The sequence below is a fragment of the Hyalella azteca genome, unplaced genomic scaffold (assembly GCF_000764305.2).
Source record: "Hyalella azteca isolate HAZT.00-mixed unplaced genomic scaffold, Hazt_2.0.2 contig11550, whole genome shotgun sequence".
Classification (NCBI taxonomy): Eukaryota; Metazoa; Arthropoda; class Malacostraca; order Amphipoda; family Hyalellidae; genus Hyalella; species Hyalella azteca.
Window position 1 is genome coordinate 80352 of NW_025941543.1, and position 9937 is coordinate 90288.

At 39.1% G+C, this 9937-nt stretch overlaps 1 protein-coding gene across 1 annotated transcript; it reads right to left on the reverse strand.

The window, feature by feature from the left end:
- Positions 1-3403: 3403 nt before the first annotated feature.
- On the reverse strand, positions 3404-4853 carry LOC108683144. Its single transcript, XM_018172428.1, has 3 exons — positions 4845-4853; positions 4242-4632; positions 3404-3426 (listed from the first exon to the last, which is right to left on the reverse strand). The coding sequence occupies exons 1-3, from the start codon at positions 4851-4853 to the stop codon at positions 3404-3406; spliced, it is 423 nt and encodes a 140-aa protein (XP_018027917.1).
- Positions 4854-9937: the final 5084 nt, after the last annotated feature.

Genomic DNA, 9937 nt, shown 5'->3' on the forward strand with positions numbered 1-9937 from the left:
GGCTTGGAACAATCAATGATGGCAGCTTATTGCGAGCAAGCCGAATTTGACTTGCCGCAAGATGAACAGGATTTGGGTGAGGATGAAGAAAGTGATGATAATGTGATGGTTGCCCCTGAAACGGACAATGTTCCGAAGGGAAAGGCGGGCGGCAAGCATAAACCCAAAAAGTCTATGAGGAAAAGATCTCCCGTCATATCCATTGACGCTCCAAGTCCTTCTGATCAAGGATCAGTGTTGAGCATCGATCCAGTCACGACATCGGAGAAAGACAAAGGATCAGTCATGAGCATCGATCGATCATGATCTTTGGCTCATGCGGTAGCCAAAGTACTAAAGAAATTACAGAACTCAGGCAGCCTCCGGATGAAATGCTAATGTTGTACTTTTAAGACAGGAAATGTTTTATTCGATTTGCTTGTGATTCTTACCGTGAAATACTTTTAAGAAAGGAAATATTTTATTCGATTTTCCTATGATTCTTACCGTGATGTTATTGTTCTATTCGATTTGCCTGTGATTCTTACCGTGATGTACTTTTAAGACAGGAAATGTTTTATTCGATTTGCCTATGATTCTTACCGTGATGTTCTTGTTCTATTCGATTTGCCTATGATTCTTACCGTGATCTAATTTTAAGAAAAGAATTTTATTTACTGATTCGATTCTATTGCCAATCCATGAATTGCCCGATTTGAATGGAATTTGTTAGTTGGTTTCAATTGCTGTGTTGATATTGTAGGTTAAATATTTGTAAGAGAATTTTCAATAAAGTTTTTGAACACTCATTTCTATCTTGTCATTAATTCCCTCCCAACAGGTTGGTGATGGGATGATCTGCGAGTGTCGTGTTATCTCGCAGGAGTTGACTCCCTGGCAGAGAGACTTTGTGTTAGAATTTCTCCGCACCCCTTGTCTGACGTCAATTGAATCGTTGACCAGCGAATAGTATTCATGTAGTTAATTTTTGAGCCCTCAGGGCTGGAATGTGTTTAATTGCATGGAATGTTATGAGACTGTTTGTCTTCAAAGCCTACAGACACGCTTCGGGCGCTCACGATGACGGGTCACAAAACTTGAATTGATTTATCTGGCAAAGCTTGGGCATCGCTGCTGCCCTCGGCAACCGCCGCTTGATGAGGCGCCTTTGTCCGACAGCCGCGGACACTTCAGTCGCTCGGTCATGAAGAAGCATTCGATGTTCAAATATTTGTTTGACATGTTTGTTTGTCTTAAAACATAGAAAAACACATATTGCAACGTTCCTCTCACACCACGAGCATTTGGACCGATCGTCTTTAAAATATTCATTCTTCGCAAGCCCTTCTTCCAGGTAATGTATAATAATTTCATATATATAATCATGTAATAATAGGTAATCTGAGAGTTGCTCCAAAATTGGCAGGTTTATCACGTGTTATAAAAAACATTATTACTATATAACCTAATAACAATCTTTGAGCACAACCTTGTATTTAATTGGACATCCAAACTAAAGACGACCTCTTCATTAGCATAAATTCATTGGCCGACTCATGTATCCTAAGTTTCCATCACTGTAGAATTAACAAGTAGCAGGATGTAAAATGCTTCAACTATTGACTCTTTTTTTCAGGTAGACACAGCCTACCTCAAAACTTTTTCTATAATGGTATGAATTTTCGTGGAATTTTTTTTTCCTTTTAAATTTTTAGTGTCTAATAATTCGAACAATTCGAAGCAACATATTGGCAGAGAATTTAATAATCTACATATTTTGATTCAAAAGGTTAGCTTGACTACTTCAGACTATAATATATGAACAAATGAGTATGAGCGCGAAATTAACACAGAAATAATTCGCTCCTAAGGCAGGTATGAACAGAATGCAGGGTGTGAACTATCAAGTCAACCTCGGTACTAAAAAAAGGCAACTAAAGGTCGGAACAACATGGTAACAGAAGTCATATCTATGAAATTGTGATTACACGTACATTGTTACTGAAAATTTCAGTTGAATTCGAAGCTACGAATGTGTAGCTTCTATAGTGATGTTCGTGACGTGTTTCCTGGAGACCTGAAAAACGGGTCCATCGAGAAGATCTATCCAAACTGACTGTATCGCTTCTGTCAACACAAAGCCCCCTCAACTTGTCCTGCCGTTGTAGAATTTCAGAAAGATGTATGAACTGCCAAGTAAAGCAACAATGTAATTGTTGCTTCATGGTGCTTCAGAAAATAGAGGTATAAATAGGCTTCAAGAATGGTGACATGATTTCAAAACCTGTTCTGGGGAAGAATATCAATAGAGAATCAAAATTTACTGTGTGTGAAAGAAATTCACAAAGATTCTGTTCAATTTAAGGACCAAATGATGGTATAAATTGCTGCACCTGGGAGAGGCGCCCCGCATTACATGATTTAATATTGACGATTGCAATGCCGAAATCGATTCCTATGCCATTGCTGGAGCGCGCTTAACAATCCACATAGACATTTCTATGATCTTTCTATCATGATTGATATTAGCCCGCTCCTCGGTACACTACTGTGCGCTCAACCGTCAGAAATGAAGCAACATCGTTTCATTATCCTCAACGAGTGAAGAATTAATTGTGTATCGACCACGTATATATATTCCGTTAGCTACCCCAGCGAATCGTCCCCTAGCTACGAACCCTTGATGAATTACCATCCGTCCAATTTTAATCAGTAATCCAACAACTCAGACATTTCATTTATGACCATGCTAATCCAATTAACATCAGTACCAATAACAAAATGTAATATAAATACAATTGAACATTAGTTATCACAACAGTTTTATAATTTATATAGACTATATTTGGCGTAAAATTTACTGATTCCAGTTTGAAATTTTTATTTACAAAACTATCGTTACTCATGTAGCATGTTGTTCAAATGGCAACGTAATATAGCATGTTGACATGTACCATGATGGACATGCACCATGTTGACATGTATGGAACCATGATGTAGTATGGTTCCATAATGTAGCATGTTATTCATTATGGAAATGAACTGTTGCTCGAAATATTATTAATACGAGAAAAGATTGTGCGATGGAGGCGCAATATGGTGACCTACTCAATCGCTGCTGCATTGGACAGCGTACGGCTTATACAGTCGCGCGCTTAGCACCGTTAGATCTTAACGAACTGATATGGCGCCTCCAACCATATGCTTTATTTCAAAATGCGAAAAAAGATTATGCCACGCTGTTTCAGTCTGGTGACCGACTCAAACGATGTAGGTGTATGTACATCGTCATGCTGGCGTTGTATGTAGGCGTTGTAGGCGTCACGCTGTAGTTGTATGTAAGGGGTGCTTAGCAACATAAGATTTTGGAGGTATTACATAGCGCTCCCAATCATTGTCACGTCATCCAATCGCATTTACGTTCCTACGACCCTTCTGTCAACTGACCTGAAGGGATCAAAAAATTACATAAATATTAAAACTCAAATTTGATTGTTTGTTGAAAAATTCTGAGCATATGGTAATCGATACACAACAACTGAACACTACAGCTAGAACTTTCTAAACAAATGAAAATTCCATCTATAACTGAAGTATTCTCTTATCCTATGAATGGTGTTGCGGGAGGGCAGCCACAACTGTGAGTTATCGTCGTCTATCTCAGACTAAATAGTGAGAAATACCAATGAACTTCCATAAAACTGGACCTAATAAGTATTTGTATTTTCAATTTTAAAATGCAGCCTAATTAATTTGTATTTGTTGTAGCATTGGCTGCAGGCTCACAACGCCTTTGGCTCAAAGCCGCCGCAGAACTGGTGTGGCTTGCGATGTTTCTAGCGCGGTCTGCGACATTGTAACTCTGAGGCTGACATTATCTGAGCATGTTTATACAAAGCGTTTGCTACAAGGCTTGTTTAGGAGTTAAAACTGTGGCTGACATCTGCACTCTCCTACTTGCCAGTTGTGTTACGATTCATCTGTTATGAGCGATTCCACAGGGAACAGGAGAAAAATGTATTAGTTTATCCCAAAATTTCGTTTTCTTCGATGAAAAAATTCCGTTTTCTTCGGAAATTTCTCACAAATTAAAATAGTGCAGTAACTGAAACATTTTATTACAGAGTCTTCTCTTTGCGTGTGTCGCTTATGTCATGACAATGCCCCTCATCTTGTTCTTCCATTACATAATTCCATAAAGATNCCTGACGTCTGTCGCCTTGCCTGACGTCTGTCGCCCTGCCTGACGTCTGTCGCCTTACTCGACGTCTGGGGCCCGTTTCTGAAGTCTGCCGTCCTGCCACCCGACGTCTGGGGCCCGTTTCTGAAGTCTGCCGTCCTGCCACCCGACGTCTGTGGCCCGTTTTTGACGTCGGTCGTCCTGCCACCCGACGTCTGTGGCCCGTTTCTGACGTCGGTCGTCCTGCCAACCGACGTCTGGGTCCCGTTTCTGAGGTCTGTCGTCCTGCCGCCCGACGGCTGGGGCCCGTTTTTGACGTCGGTCGTCCTGCCACCCGACGTCTGGGGCCCGTTTCTGACGTCTGTTGTCCTGCCACCCGACGTCTGGGGCCCGTTTCTGACGTCGGTCGTCCTGCCACCCGACGTCTGGGGTCTACTACGAGCGCGGGACCTGCCCTGGGACTGGCGGGCGCCCTTGGTCGTGGAGGAGAGCCATGCGAGTTGTTATAGTTCTGAGCCCACGATCGGGGGGTGCGCGCTGCTGTCCTAGTAATCCTTAAAGAACCTTCCGTCTGCATTATAACTTACATCTGCTGCTTATAACCTCGACTTGAAACTTATTACACTTACTATAACTAAAACTTATTATCGTTACTATAACTTGGTACTTATTAACTATAACTAACCAATGCCATAATTATAACTTAAACTTATGTCCTCTATAATAATGTGTAACTGTAACCTAAATTAAGATTAACCTTAATTAATTAACCTTAATTAACCTAGCCCAAGCATCAACGCCTGGACGCGTGCGCCTGCGAACGCCGGGACCGGCCCGACTGGCGCCATGGAACTAAAAGTTCCAGCCTTCTTTGACGCCATTCATTCAATATAAATAAAGATTATTTTGCTGCTCTTCGTCTTTTAATTCATCATTTAGACACCTTGAACGGGACGCAAGCAGTTCTCCCGGACCGGTTTTTCTTGGCTGGTCGTTACAAAAGAGCTGGCGAAACAGTAGCTCCAGTTGGTAAAATAATTATTGTAAACGCTTCCGTCGTGTATTTGTTTAATTGGTTCGTCTTGTGATTTGATCCCCAATTTCAATTTCGACTAAAAAATATGGAGGACGAAGGCGTTATTTCACGTGATATTTGGGATACTGAAATTGTTCCGTGAAAGGCAAAGTGGACAAGGTGGCCTAATGGTTACAGCCAGGATTGCAGAAGAGAGGCAGTTAAGCAAAGCAAAGCAGCGAGTTACGTACTCGAGTTACGAGATCGTGTTCGAAATCGTAACGAGCTGTGAAAATTATGCTATGTTCAGAATCGTTGGCAGGCCTACGGTCTAATGAGCGCTGAAATCGCTATTATTTTCAAATGCATGAACTTTCTTTCGTAAATTAGAATAAAGTCAAACTTCTTGTGTAAAGGCTGCATTAAATGCAAGGAAATTGTTGCCGATGGCATTCCTCATCTTCAAAGACTCGACCAAACTGACCTCGTGAGGTCGAATGTTTGTGCCGGCGGTTGTGCTGCAGGGGCGACTCGCGTAATTATTAAACATCGGGAAATTTGTTGAATAAATAGTTGAATTTTATGTACTCGGGTTGCCCACATCATTGATTACTAATCTCATCTTGGCTTAAAAAGTTTAATTTTTAATCAAACTGGCCATTGTCACATCGAATCTGTCAGTTGAGTGCAGTCAACGTGGATGATAACATGAAGGCAAATGCCAAATCGGTTCACTGACACTAACTTCTAATATAGCAATCGTAGCAATTCAGTTACATTTACTCGACTTTGTGCACACGGTGGTGGGTGTTGGATCATCAGCATTGAACTGCCTGTCGCCAATCCCTTTACTTTATTTGAGGAGGAAAAAAGCTGCAGTAACAATAATGATGATATTGTTGATGCATGCATAAAGAAAGCTTAACTTATACTGCACGTCCAGTAATATTTTAACATGCATATTATTGCTGCCACCAACAACGGAGCGATCAAGACGTTCAAGCCATGGTTAAAAATTTCAAAAAATCGGTTCTGGAATGATCATATATATTGAAAAAATTCCTTTCATTTAAGATCTAATACAAGTTTCATTTAAATTAAATTGTTTGTTCGAAAAGAAGCATTCTGTCAGGATCATTTTTGTAACGAAATGTTGATATTCCTTTAGATTGAATTTTTCTCAACTGAATCGATTAAGAATTTGATGCTTTTCATGGCCAAACGATTGAGGAAGGCACCAGTCCGACACAGGCGCCTCACGAGGCGGCGATTGTCTAATAAATCAAATGAAGGCGAGTAACCCTTGGTCAGAATTGCAGAAGATCAATTTGTTCGTAGATAATAAATCTTCTTCTTATTAAACTACGTAGATATTAAACTTCTTATTAAAAATCTAACTAATCAAAATTTCACGAGTCCATGCAAGTTTCGATCCCCCAACTCGTTGCTCCAATCTCCATCACCTTAAACTACTCGGCAAAAACGAGCTATTATTGACCTAAACGTACAAAAAAACTCAATATTTCTCTATGTGCCATTGACCGCTTCGCTTGTAATTTTCCAGTACTGGTTTTCGTAACCCTAGAAACAAATATGGTGTACGAAATATGTTACTAAATCACTCGTTGGCATCTCCGTGGCTCGTTGCCGCGTGTGCGACGATGCGTTTGTTAGGAGCGAGTCTGTAGGGAAACACGAGAAAAATGTACGAATCCATCAAAAAGTTTAATTTTCTTTGTGGAGAAAAGTTTCTTTCCGAAAATCGAATGCCAATAGAAAAACTAAAATATATGAATCAAAAGCTTACTTCCCTCATGAGAGGCATCTATCGTTCTGCGATAATATAACATATAAAATACACTAAAGCTATCTCCGTTCAATAACAACTGTTGAATGTGGTTCAAGAAATATTTATAGTTTGTAGAAGAAATAATATGCGTTTAAAATTGCTTTATAAAGACAACACTTTCAAAGAATCCAGTGTCTCTGAAGTTACACATGTACAATCTATTTCAAATTTTATTTTCAAATATTGAAGAAAATCAATTTTTGTTTCCATATCAAAAAATTTAAAGTTTCAAAATTAATATTCTGTCAATTTAATCATGCATTGTGTCCGACGTTACGAAAGTGTGCAAAATTTCAGGTCGATTGGACAGGTAGAAGTGTGTTAAATATCGATTGTAAGATTTGTAGCAGACAAAATTATTTATAATTTTTTTAATATTAAAGAAATTATTATTTAAAATTTTTTTACTTATTTATTCTGTCAATTTTTTTTTCTGTCAATTGATTCATGCATTGTATCCAATTTTACGCACGTGTGCAAAATTTCAGATTGATAGGAAAAGTAGAAGTGCGTTACATTTCGATTATAAGATTTGTAGCAGACAGACAAACTAACAAACAAACAAGAAGTGAAGTTGAAGAGAAGTGTTGTAAAAATTCAAAGAATTTCGAAGCACTGAGATGCATTCCCATAAGGAATATCCTTCACCAAGTTATCGCTATGATATAATTGGCTGAGTCGCCAGTGGAGCACAAGCGCCGGCATAAACATTCGACCTCACGAGGTTAGTTTGGCCGAGTTATTCAATGATTTCAGCAAAGGGAAATATATTTTGTTTCAACAAATATTCGAACATCGAATGCTTCTTCATGACCGATCGATTAAAATGTCCGCTGCTGTCGGACAAAAGCGCCTCGTCAAGCCGCTGTTGCCGATAAAGGGCAGCAGCGATGCCCAAACTTTGTCTGGTATTGAAATAGATTGGTCGCCAAATAATAAGATTTCCCGAGGTGCGTAAATTGACAAAGCCGGCAAGGCTTCGTGACCCTAAGCGCTTCACAGCACTGGGGCGCAATAATTATATTTTAAAACACTCAGAAATCTCATAAATTGCATTACTAGACTAAATTTCATATTAATGACTACTGAAAACTTGCAAAAGTACAGAGCCTCCACGGACAATTGTATCCCAGACTAAACTATTCTCACCAACTGCCCTCGTCTTCACAGTCTTATATACGCAGTTCAGTTCAGTATCATAACTACGAGCACATGATAAAATATTGCGAGTTAGTCGATTTATTTAACGCCAACTCGCCCTGGATGTAGAAAAAGTCTAGTCATTATTAAACAGGTATCGCCTGCTTGATGTCTTCCTAGCCCAACAGATATAGTAAAATTTTTAGCGCGATAATGCATGGATCCAACAAGCTTTCTATCTAATGAGATGAAAAAGTCATGAAAGACTTCTTACAGATTATTATTCAGTAACACGAATAACACCCGTATTTTCAACTGATCAATAGAGATAAATAATGACGGGCGATTATGGGTTGAAATTTTATAAGGAGAGAAAACTCGGGTGTATATACATATTCGCGTACTTCTCAGGTTGAATTCCTGGGTTGAATTTCCTAAAATGCATACGATATCTAAATATATTTCTGTCGTGGTTTTCGGGTATGGGAATATGCTATAACATAATCATCAATATTTCGTTGATTATTTTTCCTGCTACCGATAATTAAACGATCAAAACGCTCGAGCAAAAACGATATCAGTCCAGTGTTGAAATAATGTTTTTCTTCATTGAAAATATTGAAGAACACATGTAGTGAAGTTCTCTATTATACAAAGAGCGCTTGAACAATGTCTATTTATTTTTTATTCTTCGCAGGCTTCTTTTTTCAAGTAATATTTAATATCAGAATAGATTCAAAATATAAAATGAAATTTGCAACATTGCGGCTGGTCGCAGATATAAGCAGATTAATAGCGCCTCGACCACAATTCGCTCATAAGGCAGGTATGAACAGAATGCGCGATATAAACTATCAGTCAACCTCGGTACTAAAAAAGGCAACTGAAGGTCGGAACAACAAGTAACAGAAGGCATTTCTATGAAATTGCGGTTACACGTACATTGTTACTGAAAATTTTCAGTTGGATTTGAAGCTACGACCGAAGCTACGAACGCATAGCTTCGGATGATGTTGGTGACGTGTTTCCTGGAGACCTGAAAACTGGTCCGTCGAGAAGACCTATCCAAACTGACTGTATAATGTAATTATTGCTTCATGGTACTAACTACAATGGAGGTATCATGAGGCTTGAAGAATTGTAACATGATTTCAAAACCAGTGCTGTGGAAAAATAACAATAGAGAATTAAAATTTACTGTGTTCGAAGGAAATTCCCAATGATTCTCTTCAATTTAAGGACTATATGATGTTAAAATTTGCAGCACCTGGGAGAGGCGCCCCGCATAATGTGATAAATTTTGATGATTACCGTGACAGAATCAACTCCTAAGCCATTGAACTGGTGCTAAAAAATATTCCTAAATGCGAGAAAAGATTGTACGAAGTAGGCGCAATATGGTGACCTACTCAAATGCTGTTGTATTGGACAGCGTACGGCTTATACAGTCGCTCGCTTAGCACCGTTAAATCTTAACGAACTTATATGGCGCCTCCAACCATATGTTTTATTTCAAATGCGAAAAAAGATTATAACGACGTTGTTTCACTCCGGTGACTGATTCAAACGATGTAGGTGTATTAGAAGGCGTCATGGTGTAGTTCTATGAACAGGGGCGCTTAGTACCACGAGATTATAAGGAACTTCCATAGCGCCTCCAAGCATTGCCAAGCCATACACTCTCTTGCACGCTCCTTAGTCCCTTAAGGCTAATAATCTGTAGAATTAAAAAGTTATACTGATTAATTATAATTTTTAGACATCATCATATTCG

Bases quoted from the DNA above. Each gene is read 5' to 3' on its own strand.
- LOC108683144 (XM_018172428.1), bottom strand. The intron at 3,427-4,241 runs GTAAGGCGACAG...TGATCCCTTCAG, and splicing joins AAACGGGCCCCAGACGTCGA to GTCAGTTGACAGAAGGGTCG.